This window comes from Mycteria americana, chromosome 2 (genome assembly GCF_035582795.1).
Source record: "Mycteria americana isolate JAX WOST 10 ecotype Jacksonville Zoo and Gardens chromosome 2, USCA_MyAme_1.0, whole genome shotgun sequence".
NCBI lineage: Eukaryota > Metazoa > Chordata > Aves > Ciconiiformes > Ciconiidae > Mycteria > Mycteria americana.
This window is the reverse complement of record NC_134366.1, coordinates 5,751,473-5,777,089: the sequence shown is the minus strand read 5'-3', so window position 1 is coordinate 5,777,089 and position 25,617 is coordinate 5,751,473. Positions and strand designations below refer to the sequence as shown.

Genomic DNA, 25,617 nt, shown 5'->3' with positions numbered 1-25,617 from the left:
TTACAGAAGGAATAAATCTGGTGAAACCTTTATGATGACAGGAATTGCACAATAGGGAACTGTTTTCTTCCTGTGGTTAATTCTTTCATTTTTTAAATTCCAGGCGCTAGGTACCACATCTCACTACGGATAGTTATCAGTCACCTGGCTCTGCAGACAGCTTTCACCAAAAATCTTCACAGCACCATGCAGAATGTCTACCAAACGCTGCTTTCAAAATTTGGTGGCAAGGTCTACAGCATCTTCTACTGTGACCCTGCCATAAAGACGGTAAATGCTCAGGATCTCTCTCCTCTTGAGCAACTTGGTTTCAGCAACGTTATCTTACTTTTTGTACTGACAATCATACAGGCAACAGCTTGGCTGCCTACTGTCAACAACCTGATTAATCAATATTAGAGCCTCCTTGCCTCTCTTTTCAGAGCAGGATGATTTGCGTTCACAAAAAATACCAAGATAAGGTAACTGCTGCTCAGAAAGAATACAAGTAGTTCACAATATAGTGGGAAGCTGAAGAGGGGAGTCTGCTTGAAAAATACTTATCTATCTTGTTTGCACTTAGATTAAGTTTGAGAGAAAACACTGGCAGCATTTTATCTTCTTTGTTTGGCAAATACTCCTTAATAGTGGAAGTTTCAAGTGAAGTCTGGCATGTATCTGAATTCAGGAAGAATTGCAAGACCGATGCAATTTCAGGAATTTCTGTCTTTGATATGTAGAACTAGATTAATTGTATGTATTTTACTAAATTCTTATTAATAAAAAGGTAAAAAACATAAGGCACCCAGAGAAAAAGCCCAAAGGAGAAAATTACGGAAATGCCAGCTTGAACTGAAGTGTAACAATTAAAGCCTTTAGCAAAAGAAGAAAAAAAGTTGCGTAATAAGGACTTGAAATTGAAAACCTACATCTGAAAGCAAAGTTTTATTAAAAACATATATGATGGAGCTGTGCCTTAATGACTAAAGCAGAAATGTTAATTACTTTTCCACTTTATGTAGCGTACAGCTCATAGCATGAAGACTTGATCTGCTTTAAGTTATTTCTATAAAGTTTAACCAAACTATTTCTGGCCCCTCAAATTCAAGCAATACACTCAAACTTTGATACAGATAACAATTTATAACCCAGATGTATTTTTTATTTTTTAAACAACCACAGCAGCACTTAACCAATTAATTGTGTGACATTTCATGAATTAAAGACAGTTAACAGATGTACTTCAACACCACTCTCTTTCCAGATAATTACAGCAAAGTTTCCTGTATTTCAGTAGGCATAAACCAAGTCATTTCCTCTCCTGTAACAATGCAATTAACTTTGTGTAGTAAGATTTAAGTGAAAAATTGTTCTGTAATATTTCCTTTCCAAATGATATCTTCAAATTTTTAAAGACACAGGTAAAAAGACAGTTGCAGCCCTTCTGCGTTTGGGTACCCAGAAAGAGACTACCCAACTTGCCAGTTATTAGGGGAAAGATAGCAGGATGCAAGTTACTCCTTACTCCACAGTTCATAATGAAGTTCTTAATTCTTTAGCCTTAAATTATAGTCCTAATTTTTGAGGGCACAAAAGGGACACCCCAGAGTCTTAAAGTCATTCTTGGATAGTAAGTGCTGGAATTTAGTCTTGATTTCTCTTTTCAAACCTAGTGTTTTCAGCCACAGCAAGAGAAGCCTCCTCTTTGCTCTCCATCCCTATCTATGCCTGTGTCAGTGAAGTATTTCCACTTGGAATGTAATTACAAACTCCAAGCCAAGGATATGAACTTTGCTGCTTGCAACATAACCCACCTCCTCCATAAAGAGAGCATATAGTAAACCAACCCAGTAGCTGCACACCGGGAGCTCCTTAACCACAGGCTTGTGGACAGGAGTGGGCTTATAAAAGCAAGTATTTGCAATACGCGCTCTTTTGGCAATTTGTAGGTCTCCTAATACTGCTACGGTGCCAGCTGTAAGTACACAGCATTTTTAAGTTGTATTGTCTCCACCCTGCAGTTTAGATCTCCTGATCCACCACGGAGCACCCTCAACCTCCTCTACTTGAGTTTCTCTTGCTGTTTTACTTTAAAACTTCCCTATTGGGCTCTGGCCAACAGATTCGCTCCTCATTTTCAATGCCTTATTAAAAATAAATGCAAACTCTTAGGATGAGGTCTCACCAAACTTTTCCCTTATTTCTCTTATTCTCTAAAAAGCCCCAACTCCTTCACCCCCCCCCCCCCTTTTTTTTTTTTTTAACCAACACTGGGGTTTTTTGCAGAACAACATATATTAATACTCTGGATGGTTATTCCCCTTGAAGTTTTTTTGAGAAGTCCTACTTAGACCCTGGAAGCAACTGCAAGTGTACTGGTATCCTGGGCTACAAAATCTCTTTGGTTTACTTCACATAAAAAGCTTTCTTCAGCTGACAGTGCAGCTCTTTTCTCCTCTTCCTCCTCATTTGGAATTTTTTCCCCTTTACTTTGTTAGCGGCTGGACTTGCATCTCAATGCTGCATGGTTATTTGTGGCTTGGCTTTTTCCTCTGTTGCCTGATGTCTTCAGTTTAAGTCTCTAGACTAACTGGCTCCTGGCATTTTTCTGAGATTTATATACTGTCTTCAGGGCATTAAAAAAAAAAACCTCCAGTTTTTCTGCGTTCTATGCTCACTAATTTCTTCCTTATCACAGGAAGAATTTAGAGGAATACAGTCTTTTTTTTTTTTTATTTAAAATGAACCTTACTCTTAAAATGTTAAGGCACAAATCAGGCACTAGGCATGTTTTCACAGGATTCTGCACTTACAGCTGCTAATGGCAGAACACAAGTAATTATCTTTAATTGTTTTCAAGCACTTGGTATTTCCACATACATTTTCTATACCTTAAAGCAGTCTTGACCTAGAAAGACTCAGAATTTGTAAACCAAAAGAGAAACCCAGCTCAATTTTAATCAATTAAATAGGACACAAAGAATTGTCTTTCAAAACCAGCTCTACAGTAACAAAATCTTCAAGTAATGACAAAGAAATCTGCCCATGACAACTCAAGCTCCTGTAATCTCCTGTTTCGTGGGCTGGGTGCATCTTCTTAACAGCGAGCAGAAAATAACACACGTCCTTGAGCCTCGTCTTTCTGGTTCACACAGTTGTGGTTGCCTCCCAGTGCAAGTAACCAAGAATAGGCCAGCTAGAACGGATACAGCCTATCCTGGATTACTTGAACCAGGCCACAGCCTTCTGTAAGAAAATTAACGAATTTTGTCCTTTATATAAAGAAAGTTTATTATTTGAACAGTGTTTTCCCCCACCAATAAAACACACTTTGTACATTACATTCAAAGTATACATGCCAAACATTGTTTTAGCTTTCAACAAATAAAAATAAGCAATTGTTAATTGAATATAAAAAACACTGAAAAACTAGTTTTACTCACTTAATAAACAAATTACATTAAAGAATGACAGTAAAACCAAATCAAACTCTTCCTGGCTGCCCTCTTTACTCTTTATCACTGATAGCAAGGCACAAAGGCATTGCAAGTCAATTTGGATAAAAGACAAAGGACCACCATACCCTAAAAATCTTTACCCATTGGGGATTAAATCTTTACCCACACGGTTTCTAATCTGGGGGTTGTGGTTGCTCTGCCCTCATTAAATGGGAAGCACGCTCCAAAAGAGAGGATGTGTTCTTGCAGAAGTTACGTCAAGGGTACCAAACAGGTTGAACATCTTTTCTCCAGCCATTACTTTCATCCTCAATAAACTTCTTCTAAAGAGCACTCTCAGTTGCAACACATTTCACTGGACTTCCCCCAGTTTCTCACTTATAATTTGGTAGAGCAGGGGAACAGCTCTAATTTCCTTTTATTCCGAGAACCAGAGAGAAATGACAGAACTGGCCAGAAGAGTGTCAGCTTGCATTAGAACTGCCCTTTTGTATCTGTGCCATCATTTCCAACACAAAGCGTGGGATTCATCTCCTGTAACTTTAGCTGCCCTGTAGACAGGCACAGCCTCTGCAGGCAACTAAAGACCCATAACAGAAGGAAAGAGAGGTACCTCCACACATGAGTTATTTCCTTGTAAAATAAAATGACAAATCCTTTCAAAGACAAGGTAAATTAGGCTAGAGAAAGAAAGATGGGAGAGGGACAAGGGGTGTTCAGAAAAGCTATTTTTTAACCTAGGGAAGCTGGTTTACTTAAGCACCCTTTAAGATGATGATTTGAACTGTCCTCCCTATAGAAGAACAAGAGTCTCTCTAACCTTTGGATTATCAGTGACATAAGGGAAAATAAACTTCCCAAACTAAAGCAAGCCTTTTCTGAATACCTCTGTTGCACAACAAAAAATTACAACATTTACCACGAACAAAACTTGTTTGATAAGTCAGTCTCAAAACTCTTTCAAGCGTACAACTATTTAATTTGCCACAACTTGTATTTTTGGTATATGAGATCTGAAGAATCTCATGTAATTTCAAATTTCTTTCTGAACGCACACTTCTGAAATGGTGTTCTCCATTTGTTTTCCATGGGGTTCTGTCTAAGGCAGAGTTCAAGTACAACAATACTCTGTCAGACAATCTCCTGCTCTATAAGATACCGGGCTTACCGGCAAAGCAGGTAGGGATACGCACTATGGACAGTATGGTTCCACAACATTTCACATATCCCGTGATATTTTAAACAGGTGGAAGTATTTCCCAATGCCAATGATTAATCTTTGAGTATATAAACTGCTTAAGAAAACAGACAAGAATTATACAGATGACAAATTCTCACGGATACCTGTTCAGTTTATGCTCTAAGTGAATAAAAAATTACAGGTCTGAAGTGCGAACCAGTTGTCAAAGCTCTGCAGCCTGTGTTAACACTCAAACTAAGCCAGAATGTCCGCTTTTGCCCTTCAGATTATCACAGTTAAATAAAAAAGACTGCTGGATGATAGTACATTACTTTGCCTGCAGAGGTATTACAAACACAGGAACCCAAGACGTTGCCTGTTCTGCATACCATATAAATTACCTTTACTTCAAGGATCACAAATTCCTTATAATTAGCTGCACTTCAACCACCCATCTGTGACTGAGATTTTTACCCATTTTAGAGATTAAGAACTTGAAATACAAAGGGATTAAGCAATTTCCTTGAACATTACACAGGAAGTCTCCAGCAAAGCACAGCCAGAGACTATGGCTATGCTTGACCTTCTTCACTTGACCTTCTCTGTCAAGAGCAGCCTTCCTCCCGTTCACATTTATGGTATGCACAAATCCACTCCCTTTGACTAGCTGTTTTTGGTTTTGTTTTCCCCAACATGCAGTCATCTTGAGTCCCTAACTGCATTACATTTGGTGAAGAATCTGAAAGTTTGCAGCAAGGAATAGAAAAGCATTCGAAATGCTTGGCTGTATAGCCCAAACAGTCTTCTATTGGGTTTTGTTTCAAAACGTAAATATATAATCTTGACAAGCTAAGCGATCACAATCCTAAGCCATTCAAAATTGTTACGCAACCTATTTTATTCCCTATCAAAAACATTCTGGAAAGTTTTAGGAGAGAAAATGTCTGTGTTACAGCACCAAACACAATTAAAGCCTACATCAAATGAAGACAGACAATATCACAATATAAATCTCCCGAAACATCACCTAATAACTTAACATGTTTTTTTAAGCATTCAGCTCTGGTGAACATTACAGGTTTAAGTACCCCAGATAATGAATTTTTCTACATAAAACAGGCACACTGTAAAAACTGTCAAAGCAAGTATCACTTTAAAACGCATCTCAGTACACTGACTGATATTTACTAATTATTTTAACAGTGACAATTACATGGATTGTTTTCATAACAGGAAACCAAACAAAACTATGAACTAACTTTATGATCTATCAATTGTTTCAGGATCAAAATACAAACCTATTAAAATAATCCATATAAAAGACAACATTTCAAAAACTAAAGTTTTAAAATCTCCATTGAATCACAATCAGGGAAGATTTGCAACTGAACAACTGCATTATCTTTAACCTACAATAACCAATAGAGGATGTTGCAAACAATTTGCAAGATTCATACACCAGAAAGGCTCAGCTTCACATTAACTAGTAAAACCCGTCTCCAGCAATAACTTTAATGTCTGTCTGAAGAGGAAAATTTACAGCACTAATTTATTTCATTCAATGTTTTCAGAAATGACTACTGATTAAAGACGGCAAGCTAAGATACATGAAGGGGACTGATTTTCAAATTATGGGTGTTTTGCATTTACTGAAAACCATTTCACAGAGTCTTAAGTGAAGTTCTTAAAGACTAAGACATAAAAATTAGTCTCCTTGCAATTTTGTCTGGACCTTTTAAAGATGCTGACGCGTATAAAAAAATCGTATCAGAGGAACTTAAATTTCTTACAGGAAGAAAAGGGGACAGAACTTAAACACAGATTGCCACAAAAACTGAAGAAATGTCTTCCTTAATAATTTTATAAAGCTTTGTCCATACGAACTACCAACAGACATTAAAGCCAACTTATGTCCTGTTTGTCTGTGGAGGGAATGAGAAATGCAGTATTCAAGTAGTTTTTTTCTGGGCCAAGCAATGTTTGAAAACCCACCCTTAGATCATTTCCTGTTTGAAAATGTTTTAAAATTGACAGAGTCAAGTATTGAAGTCCTGAGAGAGGTATTCTGGAGAACTGAAAAAGCTGAAATGTAGACTTAGTAGTTAGAAACTACATGCCTGATCAAACAGGGATGCCTGTCAGGACGATACAGTCCAGAGTACACAGCTTTTGTATTTTGCAAAAGGACGTGTTATTGTATGTAAAGCAGCAAATGGAGAAAGATAACACCCTGGCACACCGAGGATGGTTCCACTACTAGAACAGCAGCACTTACCTGATGTATGGTTCCATCAATTTCAACAGGAACGATGAAATCAGCATTGCTAATTGGCTAGAAAGAATGACAAGGAAATAAATCAACATTAAAAATAAGATCATTAGAGGGAAAATTTCAGAGACGTGAAAGAGAAGAGTACTTACTTCTCAGGAAGAAGTTAATAAGCATTATTGACTACACAGATCCACTCTGTGTGCACCCTTTACACACACGTCAGAAGTCTTACACAGCTGTATTCACCAGATACTGCACCTCCCTCTTCTCTCATATTTTTAAGCTTCATACAATGTAATACACTTTACTGCTTGAATAACCCCCACTACCACTGAGTGTGTTTACCAGGATAAATATCTATTTGGAGAACTCTTTCATTAAGTCTGTGGGGATGATGAAAAAGAAATTCAGCTATGTACTTCACAGACTCTACTCTGGGTCATCAATTAGTAATTAATTAAAAATAAAGACAGTGGGAAAAGTAATACCTAATGGTTATATTTGAATCAGGAGCTGCAACAAGCTGCGACAAGACTTAAGTCGCATAGTTAAATGATTCTCAAGATGTGATACCTCAAGAACATGCTACACCAATCAAATTAATAATGTAAATCTGCAGTTTAATTCAAAAGGGAAGAGCAGGCACACTCTGTCCAAGTCCTTGAATCCATTTTTCTAGTCTGTTGTATCCAACTTATTTTTTAAGACTTACTGTTAAAAACTGCTGGTCAAGTAAGATTACTTTGGAAAGCAGAAAAACGTCCCTGTAAACAGTTTAAGAATACATAGTCTAATCTTGGCTAGATAGTAGTGGTAGTTGGGTGACACACAGCTAAGAAAGTTTACTAGTTCAAATGGACAAACTTGGCAGAATCCTTTGGTACGGCTCATGCATTATGTCTGTGATTAAAAAAAAAAATATCACGTAAACACGCCTGGCTGAAATTTGTAACTCACTCCATGATCCACAGCTTGGAAACGGCTGAGATACAGAGCTGCCAAATATAATTTTAACAGGACTGATTAACAGACAACATGCTTCATGGATAACAGCCTAAAACAAAGTCTGGGAGGAGTCTGGCTGGTAACTGGTATGGCATTACTAAGACTGGAAAACATCTTCACTCAGCTCTATCAGACTTGCACAGACTTTCCCACTTGGTTTTCTGGATCTGCCAATAGACTGATCTTAAGTACCACCAAGGAGCACGTCCCTGAAGAATCTGCGAGACTCGAAACAGCCTTCAAACCCATTTGGGGGTGAAAGGGGGGTGCCAAGAAAGCAAAGCAGCAGCCAAGGTAAAGAGACTGAGAAGCAGATCACAAACTGGTGAGCCTAAACAGGTGCTCTGTGAAAAATGGTAGGAAAAAAGAATCCTGCAGTAGTAACCTGATAGTATCACTTTGATCCCATTCCCTGGAAAAATGAGATTCTAATTCCACTGTTAAATGACCTCCCTGCGAGGAAAGCAAAACAACTGTAAGAATTTATATGGAGGGCAACACCTTCTCTCAACAGCGAAGTAATACGGAAGATGTTTTGATCCGACATCTGCAAGTGCTGCATCAGAGGGCAAAGGAGAAGCTACGCTGAATCTACTCGTCCTGATCAACCAGTATTGGCAACCAAACTTCTAGAGCAGCTGATGTTAGAAAGCTCCACTCTGCTGATGACCGCTGCACTAGTACGACCTAAAGAATTCCTCAAATACCCACAGATAAAATCTAGATTTTTCTTTAGCCGACATCAAGCAATTTCCAAGATATTACCCCCCTTTCTGCCTCTGAAAAAGACAGAGGGGAGGCTCCCATCTGCTACCTGCAGGGAGCCCCTCGGACAGAGACGATACTCTGCAGCATCTCTAATAGCCAGAGAACAGGCACACAAAAATGTTCTAGAAGCTTCACCTTAAAAGAAACCCAAATGAACTGTCAATAAGACTCAGCCACCAAAGTTTTCAAGTGGGTGCCAGCTCTGTGCATACTTTGAAAAGGCTTGCATGCACTTGAAGAATTTATATATGCATGACGCCCTTAAGCAAGATAAATATTCTGTACCAGCAGAAAAAGAATAGGTCACTGCAAGTTGCAAAGGTTTTGAAGCCCACTGATAAAAATACAGCTATTACTAAACTTTCTTAACACGAGCAACAGCAACCAGACGTCAGAGAAAACCACATTCTGTTTAGACAACCTAATTTTTGCTAACAAATAAAACTTACCCTTAGACTTTGTAACACTAACCAAACTACTCTTAACTACATATTTGCTTCCTCCACTTATACTTTAGGTACTACGTAGCCTTCTTGTTGGCACAAGCGATAAGGAAGAGAGCATGGACTGGGGCTCTGTGCTTCATCATGATGGCAGGACAGGAGAAAAGCCTGCAATAGTTTGCTGGATAAAGGTTTCTGCGGTTGCACACGTGAAGCACGTAGATGCCTCGAGTGGGAGCCACAGAGACAGTGGGAAAGAAGACAATATATTTCCATTTAAAATCTTTGCTTCAGTTAGGACTGTTTCTATTTATTAAAACTCTGAAGCTTTTTATATGTTCTAAAAGTGTTTCACAGCCAGTTTTGAATACGACTACATTCCAGACTTGCATGTGGTTTAATTCATTTTATACAAAACCACGTTTACAGCTCCTTGATTTAATAATTTATGATTTTTGCTTCTATTATTGTTTTATGATGGGAATGATAACTATAATGTCTATCTATTCCTTTTTTACTCTTGCCAAAGCACCCCAAACTTTATTCCTTTAATATGCACTTAACATGAAAGACTAGTACCTCCTTAAAGCTTCGCAAATATGCAGGGGCATAAAAAGACAAGAATTACCCTCCTTCAGATGTTGGTGCTTTCATAAAAGAGCACTTTAAATACTCTGCCTCTCTGGTTGTGTTAAAAAAATTATCTGCATTTGAAATATGAAGCCTATTTCATAACAGAATTATGAATTCTAAAATATCATGCGTTTTAAATAAAGACTTTTGTACTAAAAATCACAAATTTATGTATGCTTTTGCAGCTTTTCAGTGGGGACCTGCCTGGGTAGAGCAGACACGTTTTAGTAAAAAACCCCCCAAAAAACAAAACAAAAAAACCAACCAACCAAAACCTAAAAAACTGCAAAAGTAACTCGATTATTCAGGCAGAGCAGTGTGCATATAGGTGCTAAAACCCCTGCTCTTCTGGAAATCCATCGTTATGTTTGATGACCGCAGTGACCTTACTTCAGCTGAAGTATCTCCCTTTATGAAACAAAATCCCAGCAGCACCACTGGACAGTGCCAGCCACTAAACAACTACAGCCATTTCCTCCAACATGTGGTTTTCACTACATACTCCCATCACAGGGCTCCACATTAAGGTAATGCCGTCGCAGTCGTAAGACTCTAATACTGCAGAAACTCCAACATTTGCCTAACACCATTTACTTCACACAAAAAAGGACCAGTTTTCTTTTCCTAACACAAAACATCATTCAGTGTTCAAGACTAAGTAGAATAATCTTTTGATTTTTTAAAAAGATCTATTTAACATCATTTAAATACCCATTAAATATCATTTGAATAAATGGGATGATTGAAATGACCCCACTAAGAAAGCACTCTGCAATAAAGGCAAACTTCAGTCCTACAAGAAAGGATTTACACTATGTCAACCATTAAACATATATTTCTTTAAAATGGTTTAAAAAAAAAATTAATAACCACCTAAATTGAATCTCATTTTGTTTCAAAAACCAGAAAAATCACAGTACAAAGTTACCCACAGCATTCAGAAAACGAACTTTTATTTTTACATTTCAGGTAACAAAGCCTAATACTTCATTATTTTAATGTAAATTTAGACTTTTGAATTCAGCTTTCCCTTCCTATTTTTGACTCTCGTTTAATTAGGAAGGCATGGGCCCTCCCTTCCCAATCCAGCTGTGTTTCTAATCTCCCTGAAAAATTCTCAAGTGCAAGTTCAGTCTGGGTATAGAAGACAAGGATCTGGCACTGAGGTTGAGGTTCCCGTAAGCCACCACAAATTGTTATATACCATTAGGCACAATAAAGACAGAGAAGAATCCTAGTTTCAGTTTGAGGCACAGGAATATTTGTTGTAGTATCTCCATATAAGTTCTTCCTTAAGTCAACAAAGACAGGCTGTTGCCAAATTCTAACCACAACATGAATTATGGTTTGCATATTTAAATGCTGGCAACTAAATATTGCAGGATTAAAATTCTGAGTTTATGCTAGCAGTGAAAAATGGAGTGCAACCAAAACTAGAAGACTATAAAGTTGGTAGTAACCCAATAAGGAAACATACTACTGATCCTTAAAAATTCTCCAATATCAAAGTATAAAACTAGCACATGCTTTATCATGCCTGACATTTGCTAAATCAGAAATACTACCAGTACTCTGAGCTAATTTAGGTTATTTGTATTTCTGAATTCTCCTATTCTAACTTTAGCCCTATTTAAACAATAGAAAAATACCACTACTTCCACCACATGCTGAAATCTGAAGGTTATAAAAGTTGCTTCTACAAGATGACTGACTCATCAGCCACAGCTAAATGCTATTTGCTTTCCTGTTGTGAAAGCTAAATACTTAAAAACACTTACTGCGATCAGGACAGCAGCCTGACATGGAAAGCAATCTTCTCCGGCAAGAGAGCACAGCAACCACTGGCGCCCAAAATCTACTGCTTTAAGGTACATCAGCACTAGCATAAAGCTGTGCTGAATTTCCGTTCTCCTAGACTAACTATGGCGTCACTTAAACATCAAAAACAAAACCATATTTTCAGAGCAACAAGTTTTGTACCTGTTAAAACACAGGTCCTTGTTGGAATAACTACCATTTAAAGCCATAAAGTCAATAACCATTCAAGGCCTTGTTGCAGTTGGTGTGACTTTCTCAGAATCAAAAAAATAGCAATGTCTGCGTTACTCCCCTTACAGCTAAATTAGGATGAATAATCATAGGAGTAACAATGAGAACTACCAGGCATCCTGGGAGAGCCTGTAAAACTAGTTAATGTGTTAAGAGGCTTAACAGTTCCTACAACATTCACTGACAACATTCACTTGCAACATTCAAGTTGCAAGAAATTGCTTTTGAATTTACTTACCTTAAATGAACTGTGCACTAAAGTTTCATCTAAATCAATGACCACACACTTCTTCCCATAGTCTGATGCTGTCAGTTCTGGCAGGAGGTATTTAGCTGGTGGCTAAAAACAAAAAGAAAAGAGGAAGACAACAAAAAAAAGTAAAACCTCTACTGAAGGGGCACTCTTCTGCCAACATTACTGTTCTAGTAGTTACTGAGAACTGAAATACATGACTCAAAAGTTGAATGTTTTTCTGGGCTCATCACAAGTACATGTATGGAAATTAATGGCTCATGCAATACCCATACAGACTTTTTTTTTTTTTTTTAAATGAGAGACTTGTTTAGAATGATCTCCAAAGCATTGGAAATGAAAATGGTAAACCACCACCACTAGCTAAAAAAAAAACAGTAAAAAAAATGGGACATTTGATACAGTATCTTTTCCAGTGACTCTCTTCCTAATGCCTCGGTTTTGGATGCTGCTGTTATCCTATTCACAGTCAACGCCATTTCCAGCCATATCACGCTGATGGATGTTTACACAAATTGTTATTTCTGTTTGCCACGGAGGATGCTAAAGTGGAGAAATCAATCCTGAAGGAAGACAGCATTACTGATTTTATCTTCCAGGACATGCCTCCACTCTGACTTTTACCACTTGTGAGGGTGCTGACCAAGAGCTTTTATGTGGATTATATTCTCAATCAAGGTATTAAAATTGCACTAAAGAAAGCTCTCTTAAACCAGGCTCTTCTACTGTACGCTGCCCTTACTAAAAAATTGTACCAATTATATGAATTGACAATTTTTCTGAAAGCAATGCAGACAGTCACATAGTCTACGGATTGCTCATTCCCCAATTTAACATCCCAATCTGCAATAGTTATGTTATTTTACACTTCGGTACTGAATACTTCCTGAAATACCAGAAATGGGAGAGAACGCTTCCATTTGGAGCTGAAACACTGCTGCCACTTGCTTCAAGAGGGTTTTTTTGATGAAGGAAAAGGACTAGCTTTATAGAAAAGTATCAATAGGGAGAAACTCAAGACTGAGAGGAAATTAAAGTAATTAAGAATTAGATACAGAACTCTGGCTTCATTCTTTTGCTGTCTTTTTATCTGTTCAAACAATGTTGCTCTGGCAAGGATGCATCTATCGTGGTTTTTGTTCTTTTCAATAGCCTTTTGTAGAGGTGCTTGCAGAGAGCTGAGGCCACCCCTTTGCAGACAGCGGGTGACAAACAGATGAGTCAGACAGGCTCCCAACACCCTACAGCAGCAAGTACAGCTTATTAGCCACTGATCGATCGCAGATGTCGCCTCAACTTGATAGATACTGGCCTAGTAAGTTCGTGTTTAAATGCCTCATAAGTTCATGTTTAAATGAAGTAACTTCAAATGAGATTCTGGACTTAAATAGAAGTGTCTTTCGCTAAAGTATAAGTTATTGGGGGATTTTAGGAGTGCCCACTGAAACTGATTGAGTTCCTTACAATTAACATCAACAACAGTTTCTTCAGCTACCAAAATGGACACTGCCTTGCTTACAAGCCACTTGTCTCGATTTATTTTCTCAGCACACAACTAACAATGACCTTCAGGAAAAAAACCCTGCTGCTTAATGCCTGTAAAGTATGTGTCCATCACAGTAACCTAACCAGACTGAAATTTATAGGACACTCTTTCTCCGGTTATAGACAGTCCCATGTATACATTACTTCCACAACTGCTTGAGCTCTACCTTTGCTTGTTTGCAACTAGGACCAGATCCAAGGAATTTAGGTTTTCCCCTCCTATTTAAAAATCTAAAAGGTATTTAGGCACCCCACCTCAATTTTTCGTAGTAAGAAGGATCCAGACTTGCAACCTAAATAGACTAAAAGCTGATTGGAAGAAAAATCAAACCCATTTAAAGACAACAATCTTTAGAACCCATGTTCTGATACTGATTTCTTGTCTTTGAAGAGAAAAAGGTAGGAACATCCCAAGAAACCTTCAGTGTACTTTTTTTTTTTTTTTACAGAGTAGTTCAGTTAATTTTTGTAGTCTTAAGACTGTTAGTATTTAGTTCAAATTTTTGACTAAGTTAATCTGCACAAGCAGTTCAAAGCCAGCAATTTCTTCTGCTGTGTGAATTCTTTTTCAAACTGAAAATATCTATATATATGGAAAATATACGGAAATAGATCTTCTTTCCATACAAAAATATTTATATGAAAAATATGACCACTGTCATATCATAGATATCTTTGTTTTCTATATGGAAACTACTATGCCTGTCATCAGGAAAAGGATGGACATACACCAAGGGCTACAAAATGCAAGAACGTTCAACTCTAAGAACCCGAATTCCTTGACTGCACAGCGAGAGACAGCCTGTTCCCGTCCTCCTCGTGCACCTGCAGTCTGCTTTCTCAAAAGCCATGGCTGGGAGAGGAACAAGCTCACCTGCGGTATCTACACAGATATGCTGGCTACTGCTAGAGTTTCTCTCCCTTTTCCGTATTGCCTTAGGAGATAACGTGTAATTATTGACCTAACTTTATCTAACAAGACTGCACTCCAAGTTTTTCCTGGGGAAACTCTCCCACTAGGGCACACCAACCTTTCCACAAGCTTTGGCCTCTTGAATTCAATCTGATCCTGTTTTCAAAGACACCAGGTCAACACTTTGCACGTTTGAAGATCAGAAGAAACAAATTTTCCTTTTCAAAACTTGTATCTCTGTTGCCCTCAACTTTCAAAACACATTTGCCACCTGATAATCTAACAGGGAGAAGGAAACTATTCTGAAGCCAAAGGCACTACAAGTTGCGAGACTGCTAAACATCTAGTGTAGGACTCTGGAGCAAGGACCACATTTTTGAGGCTTTAGGAACTTAAAGGATTTGTACACAGGATATCAGTCCATTTATTTCGTCGTTCAAGCTTACTAATCTAAAGCAATTTTCACATGCCAAGAGTAGCAAAGCTTTTAGGCAGAAACAAGCATTACTCAATATTGTATTTTAATTTCCTCACTAATGGAGACATACCCAAGAAGAGTTGTAATTACCAGATTTCCATCACAGTTAATATCAAATAGTTATGGATCTTTGAAAAGTTTTTTTTTTTTTAAAAACAAAATAGTTTTAAAGATATCCAAGATGATTAAGAGTATTTAATTGTGGCTAACAGCAACTCATATTTACTATGCAATACTGTCCGAAAGACTGCAGACTTCCACAGAACTCAGTAGAAAAATAACATGAAGTATCTCAGTACTATAAGTCCTAGCTGGGTCTTCAATTAAAACAAGACATAAATTGTATGCAAGTTAAAGCTTTTAAACTAGTCACTGTTTGGGATTTATGCATTCCAGCCAGGTCTCATGGCTGATCAGCTTAACAGACCTTGTAGTGAAACGACTGCTGCGCTGCTTCAGTCCCGTGGAAATAGTATATTCCCTAAGGAGGAAAAAAAAAAAAAAGGGGGTGGTGGTGGTGGTGGCGGCAAGAAAACAGGACTTTTGGCTGAAGCATAAACAGCTGGTCAACGCAAACCTTTCAGAAATTTACTGCATAAAACAACCATAACCTTTCTTCCCTGTAAGCCCAGATTTCCCACAGAGACAAGTATCAGAATTAATAACCCCTTCCTTTGTATACTGGAAATGTTGTCTAGCGTAAGCACAGCACATTAATTTGCTGTTCATGTTCCCTTCAATTCACACTTCTGGTTGCACTCTACGTAGCTAACAGCTTCTCCCAGCAGTTATGCGCATAAATACTCTAATAGAAGATAAATTATTCCCACTTAAAACACAGCTGCCAAAAGACGCTAGCTCCTGTTATGAAACAGCCAGTTCACAAGATTTCTTCTAGAAAAAGTTGTAACAAGAAGTTGTCTAAACGTAGGTGAGGACAGGTGAAAAACCAGTATCCCAATGCTAAGATTTAACTTCTGCAGGGATTCTGAGGACTACTTTCGGTGCCACGCCTTAATACTGGGATTTTAAATTGAACAAAAGAAATGGACACTCCCACTCATTTTAAGCAGGTGCATGAGTATGGCTTTGCATTTCCATCTACCTTTTCATTCAAAAGAATAAAACAAGTGCTGAAGTTGCTATGGGTCTACTTGATTTCTCTACCATATTCCTTTCCAGACAAAGCTGAGAAAAATCCATGAAAGCACAGGCATCCTGAGCTACACTTAATATATTTTTAAGTCAGGTCATCACGAAGTGTCAGCTGGTACTGTTTTTTCTAATTTTGTGTGTGTTTATTTCAGCCCTAAAAATAAATCATTTCGCAATATTAGGAAAAAATAAATTACGCTGCTGTTTAATCTATGCCTCATCTGGAAACAGTTTCAGAATACAAGATACAAACAGGATAAAGTTCACCTTTAAAAAAACCAAAGTTGCACTGTTTCTATTTTCTCAAGAACCTAACTTGAAGCTGGAATGCTTCTTGCTTAGCAGTTATCTCTATCAATAACCAAGTGAAAATTCACATTAATTCAAGTTTTTTAATTAAGTGCAATTAATACAGGAAAAAATTTGATTCAGCAGAAGATATACTTCACTGATATTGCACATATGTACCTAAAGCAACTAAAATTTTCAAACAGGTGACCTCAGCAGACTGCCAGATTTTATACACGCATGATAAAGCTCCAGAAAACCTCATATTTTGACTGGAGGCTTCAAACTCGAAAGTTTAATGAGGAGGAAGCAGGCAGTGCTCTTTTCAGAGTCACTAAGGAATTCTCTAAACACTTGATTACATTTGCAATGAGCCCCATAAAAAGTAAACGTCCAATTTAATTGTGACCAAGCTCACTCTGTATCTGTTCAGAAGATTCTTCTCCTGGTACGTACAATACATACAGTTCAAACAGTCTGTTTCTCATGCATGACCCTATGTGGCAGAGCATCATGAATTTCTGCCTTAATGGGTCTTAATCACACGGTTAAGAGTTGTGTCAGAGCGAACCTCTGGGCTTCAGTGCTCAGGACAAACAGCCCTTGTAAGACTGGCAAAAAGGATGGCTTTAATTTTAGGCATTTTTCAAATATAATGTTGGCTTTGCATCTTCATTCCTACCACCTTCTCCATACGCAGTTCACTTCTGTCTTTATTTAGACTATTACGTACTAATGCTCGCTGGCTTCTGTTGGACAGCGAGAAGCACTCCGATACTCGGATCGTAAATGTCACACAACTGCCTGCGGGCGATGGTTGCTTGACAACACTTGCATGTCCTGCTGGAAGAAGGCATCGGATGGCACCGGATCAGAGGAACAAGTGTGTTTAAAGTCACCTGCTCTACGTCATGACTGCAAAGTTAATTTTACTGCCTTATTAAAGTGCTGGGAATATAGGTCAGCAGAATTACAGTTGAGCTACCAAAAAACAACCAACCCAACCCCTTCTTGAATCATTCATTTTCCTACCACTACCCAAATCTAACCGAGCACTGCTTTAACATCACAAAGATGGTGTTCTAGCAAAGTATCTCATTTCATGTTTGTGCCTGACAATGCTGTACTCATTTGTCATTTCAAAATTTTGTTCTGTTTGAATTCTTATTTCATTAATATCTACGCTCACTCTTAGGCAAAATTTTATTCCAGGTCGGAGCACAGCCAGAACATGTTTTATGTTCAAATAACTACTAGTAGAGCAACTACAGTCACCAAACAGAATCTGGCAGGTATGTAAAAGGAAAAGTAATTTAGAAATCAGTATTTTCATATATCCAAAGTCTTCTATTCCCAGACTTGCATATATACAAGTTACATGCATGTACATGTGTGTGCATACATACATACACACATACATGCAAACATATGCATGAGCCATATTAGAAGTAATTTCATATTATAAATAACAGGTAAGCAATAAAGAGTAATTTCTAACAGTTCTTAAATCCAAGAAAAAGTGGTGAAGGAGGGAAGTGATCTGCACAGTTATAGCAATCTCCTGACACTACTGCACTGCAGCATGGACAGGGTTCTTACAGGTCTTGTAACGTTGGGCTACATGAGAAAGAAGGGAAAGAGGAAAAAAATGCTATCTTGGGGAATATTCCGGTCTTTAGGGGCTACCAAATATCTCAAGAAAGAGGGCTGTATCAGTAACTCCACACATTAGCACTGCTATTTCCTGGAAAATTCTGCAATAATAAAGTATTATAAACAGCAAAGGTGCTAAAAAAACCCCGTATTTCCAGATTTAAAAAGTCTAAGTCTCCATCCACATGAAAAACAAGTAGAAAAAGAACAGCTTTTTGACCAAAAAAGGTTAAACCTTATTAAATTCAAAGCTTCAGTTTGAAGAACTTTTTTTTTTCCTTCCTTTTATTTAGTTTTGAAAAATAATTCAGATGCCAAATGGCATTCCACGTTTAATCCAGGGAAGACAAGCAAAAATATTAAGGCCCATAAAACAGCAGCTGATACTGAGAGCATCATCTCAAGTGAGTGCAGTAATGCAGCTATAGTCAGTATACTCTTTGTTTTCCTGAAGTGGCTTGTTTCAAACAAATTATGTAGTTTCTAACTCTTTTTGAACTGGAATACAGGGAAGAATTAGAGGAAAAGGTTTTTGTAACTGTGTCCCACATAGTGAAGAGTCACCTTTTGTCTCTATTAAAATACGTAACTTCAACTTTCGGACTACTTCACACATTTTCAAAATGATAAAAATTCAGAAACGAATTTTACTGAGATGCAAGATGAAAACCACGTAAAACCCAAACTCTTCTTTTAGTCCCTGTACAACACGTGCAGTTCAATTCATCTCTGAGTATACAACATTGCAGACAGAACATAAAATCCTTTTGTTAACATGCAACACAAAACAGACCTGTTAGACTGCAACGTAAGATGAATCAAAGCAAAAGTTATGAAAATTATTAAAAGAAAAAGGGATAAAAATACATACACTTGGTATAGGCATGACCTGCATCTGGTCACCCTGGGGAAAAAGAAAAAAAATCACTGTAAGGGTAATGGCTTTTAAAGGGTAGAACAAAGGTCTGAAGCAGTAAATGTAGCACTCAAACATTTTAAACCAAAAGTTCAAAGTATTCAAGGAACAGGGTAAAAAAAATAAAAACAGGATCTTGCATTTTAGTTGCTGAAATGATCAGTTAGTATACCAGCATTTATGATTTTTAGGAGACTAGACTGGTAAAACCCATGCTATGATTAATAAGAGATGATAATAAGGAAGTACCTGTATTTACTGTAACTTTCCAGCTTTGAGATCTACTAATGTAGATCTACTACTATATTTGTCTATTTTCACTGCAGCAACAAGAGGCTCAGCCAGACCTTGGTAGCAGGGCAGAAGCCCACTCCTTGAAGTTAACTTCACTTGAGACAACTGCCTCAGAAAAAAATACTATTTTCACTTAGGCAACAGCAAAATGCCCAAGATGGACATGATGATGATGATAAACCCATCCAAGGAATCCCACTTTCTTCACCCAGGTAGAGGCAACTGTATCAGTGCTCCTCCCATGGTCTCATTTTTGTATTGTACTTGGGAGAAGGCAAGATGGTCAAGTTGGCCAAGGACTTTTTCTTCTCATCCTGGGACCTGACATACAGAGACACTTCCATGTACAGCTTCTAAATGGAGATAGGCTGGTCACAGGGTCACCAACTCAATATGTAAGACATTTTGGGAAGTAGGAACTATATTTTCTAATCTTTCTAATCTGTCAAAAACAAATATTTGTTTTCTGGTGGGCACTGCACATAAAAAAAAAGAAGCTGACCCTTCTAGCACAGATGTTGCTTAGGTAGATTATTTTATTCTTTAATTACTTGGACAACACAGGCTCTGACTACCAGCAGATTGACTATCTATTGAAAGAGCTGTTTTCAACATTAGAACATCCTCTTCCAGCTAAGAAAGTCTTGTGCTCACTTGTTTTGAAGTCTTAACGCAGTGTTGACACATCACTGACAAACAAAAGTAATTCAACATTATTTTTAAAGACCTCTCTTTATTGCTACAACAGCAGAAATTTTTACTGAAGTCTGACCAAAATCCAGAGAAGCTGATGAAGCAGCTAGAGAACAGCAACTACCATCAACTATCAAGAAGTTTGCTTTAGTAAAAAGTATCTAATTTCTATAAAAACACACGCAAAACCTGGCAAGAATTCAAGTTTCCCTCACAATAATGGCAAAAAGAAAAGAAAAAAAAATTCAGCATGTTAATGTCCTGTTAGGGGAACATCATCTGAAGTTTGTGGGCCATTCGAGAAAGGAGTGAATCTGAGTAGGTGCCAGTCAGATCAGCTGGCCTGCGATCAAACTGTTATCAAGGATATGGTTACGCAGGCAGAGCACAGATTGCAAAGCCGTGTTTTGTTTTGTTTTTAAAGGCAATTTTGCATTCACTGGTAGAGAATAAAATACAACTGGAGCTCCTCTTCTGTATATGAAAACAGTATATGTGAGGTAGAGGCATATCCACACTTACAGTACAAGATTATCTTACTCTTGGACACAAATATAGCTGTGTATCACGTCTGGTCTTCCCATAGACTTCAAGAGGCGCTCCCTGTGGCGTAACTTGCTTTCTGCTTTGGCAATCTCTTGAAGCAAGAGCTGCACCCCACGGTATTACTGTTAAGCCTGACTTTCATGGGAATCCAGAACCTAAGTTGCTAAAGAACTTGCATTACCATTTGCTTTATTTTTCTTGCAGAATTTCTTAAATCAAAAAAGAAGGAAAATAAGCAAATTTCCCAAGAGGAACCCTAAAAGTACCTATGTAAAAATCAAAATGATAACGATGACAACTGGAAAGACAAGCAGAAAGATAAATGCAAAAGTCTGATGGTGAAGCATACGTGTTCATGAACAGTAGAACGCTTTTTAAAAACAAGCCTGCTATGGGAAACTTTTTAAAAGTGTCCTGCCTCATTTCCTGATGCCTTGGAACAGGAAGGGAAGTAGGTCATAATGCTATCGTTTGAAATAGATGACAGATGACTGCATTTGTTGAAGTCTTTCCACGAGCTCCTGATACTAGTAACAGGACAAAGCTGTTCCTAGAATGCCAAAATTTCCCCATTGTATCACTAAGATAACCCAGGAACTGATTTGTCCAGCCATTGAAATCAGGATTTTTTTCATAGTGTGATATATACAGATGAAACGATAAATCCTACCTTTTCCCTTAGCTATGTAATTTTAGTCTGAGAGATGCAAGATTTTCAGTACTGCATCCCTTCATTAACGTTGTCTGTCTATGGTCGTGTACAGGATCAATGAGCATCAAGTGACAGATGACACTATTTTGCTTTTTTGAGAACAGACTGTATTCAAAGATAAGGAGCTGTTTCATTTTAAAGAATAACCCCTTAAAAGAAGCAGCAGCTGATCAAAAGAATAGATTTATCATATTCATTTCTTTAACACAAAGCTTATACTAGACCGTGATAGGTTCTTTAAAACCAATAACACAGTAGCTATTTGACTCTTTCATTGACTTGGACTATCGAGCTTTGTCTCTTAATATAGAAGACTTTTTGGGGAGGCAAAGGTGGTCAGAATGAGTAGGCAGAGACAGAGGAACCAAACATAGCTATGCAAGGGGTTTTTTCCCCTGAATAGACCTACCATACCACATGCTGATGGTGACCAACAGAAGCAAACACTAGGAATTTTCTTGCTCTGATCAGCAAAGGTTAAGCAGGAGGAAGAGTACTATTACTTATGTTAATCTCACTGGGGAGCGAGACTGGTTTCCACATCTGTTTGGAAAGCACGCTGTTAATAGACTCTCCATCAAAAAGTCCATGCTCATGTGGCTCCTCTAGGTCTCTTGCATGAAGAAGATACTACTTTTGACCTCAAGAACATGCTCCCTACAAGCCATTTTTCTCACTTTGGTGAACCATATTCACGTTGGATAGAGAAGATCTCTTCCCCTGCACTTTCAGCTGTGTTATAAATAGAGATCCCTGAAGCAGACAAGAGTGTTGGAGACATGACAATAGGTCATTCAAAAGAGCTTTCCAGCATCACCCTGGAGATGACAGCAGCGTGCAGCAGAACGCAGTGGGGAGAAGGAGATCTAACTCTGTAGTGGTTAGGATGGGTGAGGTGGAAATTCAAGGACTTGACCTTTCTGGCTTCATTGCTGTTGCAGGGAAAGCAGCGGGGGCAGCTGCTGCCCCCAGAATAAACTTTCTTCTAATTCTGTCTTCTTCCCTGTTGAGTGTGGATCAAGACCTTCTCGTCTAATCCAACAAGTACAAAAAAAACGCTTTCCTCATTCATGTTTCATCTTGTTGAACACAAGCCATCTGCCTGATTTGGATCTAACTGTGAAACAAAAGCAGAGATGACTCTAGTGGAAGTGGGTTGTAAGTGAAATGGCAAAGTGCCGACAGACTTGTCAGAGTTCCCTCACCCACCATGACTGAAGGCGAAGGGAAGAGAGAGCCAGTTTGCAACTAGCTTTTCTCACCTTTCTCTACCTAGATCCCTTCTTGAAGCCTGCAGATGAATTCTGTTATCTGCAAACACTTCAAAACTCAGGTAACAAACTTACCCAGGAAAAAAAAAAAACAAACAACAACCCCACAACCAAAAACCTTACACTGAGAAGCATGCCCAGAAAATACACAAATTAAGTCAAGTTGCTAATTGAAGAACAGAATTTGAGATGTGAATTTATTCAGAAGAAAAAACCACTTCCCTCTCTCAACACTCTGGACTCTAAAAAACTGGCTGGAAGGTCTTGGTGAGCTGCCTGCTGCTGAGGAGGCAAGAAAAAATTAGCAAGGATTTCATGAGGCTGAACATTGTGTGCTCCCAGTGACACATCTGGCTCGGCATCCAAGCTGTAGACAGGCTGATACACCCACTGTAATAGATATTATGTCTTAGAATACATCTTAGCGCTGCACTAAAAAGCTGTCACATTTTAAGAAAAACAAATATAGAATAGTTTCAGTAAATACAAGTTATTATTGAAAAATGTTGTATTGAAACTTTAGAGACAGAACGGATCATTCATTACCAGTATTAGAGTCACACTTGGACAAGCAGCTGCTCTGTGAGTAGAAGGTTTAAAAGTGAACTCAATACTTTAAAGAAGTTTTTGGGCTTTTTCCCCTAATGGAATAGAAGTCAGTGCTGAAAAACCCTGTTTATTCAAAAACACGCTCAGTTTGGTGTTTCTTCCAATCCTATGAAGAAGTGACACAACACTTGACTTGCCAAGCATAATCAAGTCACATCATTTGGTAAAATACTACATGAAGCACTGATTTCATTTGAAGCACTGATTTCATTTTTTCTAATACAGCAAAATAATAATAAAAAAATTAACTTACACAACACAATTACTCTGAACAAAATTTCAGAACTGTGTTTTCAATTACTGTATAAAATACTCTTCTCCGCTTTCCCTCCTTTACAACAGGTTAGCATTGAAAGAATCGACACTCCTAATTAGAATGAAGTTAGCTTGTCACAGCAACTTCAAGAATATGCCAGAAGCAACATCGAACAAACACTGAATTCCTGTGAAACCAGCAGAAGCTTTCTCTGTTCCTTTCCTTCCTCTGAAGTCTTTATCACCAGTTTTCATGTAACAACTCTACTGAACAGTAAAGACAGAAGGAAAGTACATCCAAGCCATTTTATACTAGGGTCTAATAGTAACTATTTAACATTATTGTGCAATTTTCTTTTTCCATTTTTGAAGGAAAGGGCCACAACACATGAACTGACTGGGCCATGATCAGAGGTCACCTGTGATGTGACAAATAATTAATACAACATACAAAAGAGATAGCAGATATAAGTAAGTGACCATCTGAACAGCAGCTCAACAGAATTTAAACTATTCTTGAACTGGCAGGCAGATTAATGTAACAAAAGCCTTAATTAAACTGCAGAGGAGTTTAAGCAGTGTGTCGTCAGGCTTTCTTTTACTTCCTAAACCAGGTAATTTTGTCATTCCTGGACACTTCATTTCACCAATTTAGAAACTGAGGCCCACTGTTGCACGTAATTTCCCGCAACTTCCTTACACTTCCAAAACTAGACAAGATGCTCAGTGTAACTTGGTCAAATCCACCCTGCCTGCACAGTTCTAAAACACAGCTCTCCTGGGAAAAACACTACCCTGACAGCATAACGATATTCAAATATATCTAAGTCTTCAATGCTGTTTTCCTTTCTTTAAAAGAATTTCCTACTTACACTAACCATGTTAGCACTGAAAATAAGAACAGCATATAAGAACACATAGAAAGCTTATTAGTCTTCAATACTGCATTTAAAATAGAAATGTTACAAACTTATTTGCACTCACTTAAGAACTACCCAAAAACTTAGCCATACTTGATTTCTTCTACAAAGATCTGTACGCATCTGAGTGCATTTCACTCTGTTTGAAGAAAGGGCACTCTTTAATAAATATTTTTAACATATTCCTTGAACTCTTTTACTTAATTAAGCTGTAGTCTGGTAACGCTATGAATTCTGTGATTTGGGTCTTGGGCTCGTGTACAAGTATTGCAGAACTCCAAACCTGTTCACTAAGGTAGCACAGAGTGATGATGGAAATGTGTGTGAACTTACATGCAATCACTCGCTCAAGGCATAAGATATATTTAGAAAGAAGTTAATAATAATTTTACAAAACGCAGTCTGAAAACTACTGACTCCAGACCATTTTAACTCACATTTTCTATAGAAAAAACACACTCTTTTTTTCTTTATGTTTTTCTTTCTAGTAAACTCTCATTTTCTCTCATTTGTAACTTTGCTGGTAGCCTCACCTCTGCCTCCTTTCCATTCCCTAGCATAGTGGAAAGGGAAATTTTACTAGTTTCCCATTCCTTTTGCTTTTCAGGTAAGCATGCGCATACATGCTACATGCTACTCAGCTTTCCCTTCAGCACATCCAAGCTACATTTCCCTCATTTCAGTCAAAATGTACCTTGGCCAGCAAAAGAAGTCTAAAAATACACATAATAATTCCTCCTCTTGGCAGAGGAATTTTCAGTGCACTTTACCTCTGCGTGACCAATTTCAGCATGAACTGCTGCAGTTCAGACTTTACCTCCACAGGTATTCTTAGTCTCCATCACTCTAATTTGCTTTGCTTTCCTCTCTCCCACCAAACAGCTCCTCTGCTCTTTCTCCTGAGCTTTTCAGAATTCAAACATAACCAGCAAAATTCAAACCAAAATAAAATGGACTGGACAAGGTAGAGGAGAAATCATCTGCATCACACATGAAAAATTAGTGTGAAGGGCAGAAAGGTGAAAAGATAGAAACATCTCAATTTCTGCTATTATTCCACATCATGGATACACCTTATATTTGCAGTCTCTTAAAGTCCTGGAAAAGTGTGAAGGGAATGGTGTTTCAATTAAGAGTATAGCACTAGTGGAGTTTTGAGAGTGCTGAAAAACAACATGGTATGGAAAAGCTGTTTCCTACGTTTGTTACATTGAACTGAAATTCTTCAGTTCTTAACGCAAGCGCTCTGTACTACCAGATTTAAAAGGAACATATAAAATCATTTGTGTTGTGATTTTATGAATAAGGCAAAGCAATGTAATTACTAGA

At 37.9% G+C, this 25,617-nt stretch overlaps 1 protein-coding gene across 17 annotated transcripts in view; it reads right to left on the bottom strand.

Moving 5' to 3' along the window:
- The window catches only part of CTDSPL (CTD small phosphatase like), an 87,998-nt gene that overhangs the window by 12,971 nt on the left and 49,410 nt on the right, over positions 1–25,617 (bottom strand). For 10 of the 17 annotated variants that reach the window (XM_075492276.1, XM_075492277.1, XM_075492278.1 and 7 more), the window contains exons 3-6: positions 18,944–18,976; positions 15,404–15,457; positions 12,026–12,127; positions 6,893–6,949 (exon numbers count right to left, since the gene is read on the bottom strand). In XM_075492276.1, coding sequence (XP_075348391.1) covers positions 6,893–6,949; positions 12,026–12,127; positions 15,404–15,457; positions 18,944–18,976 — 246 coding nt within the window. The remainder of the gene's footprint in view (positions 1–6,892; positions 6,950–12,025; positions 12,128–15,403; positions 15,458–18,943; positions 18,977–25,617) is intronic. The other 7 variants (XM_075492281.1, XM_075492282.1, XM_075492291.1 and 4 more) reach the window with 2 other exon arrangements.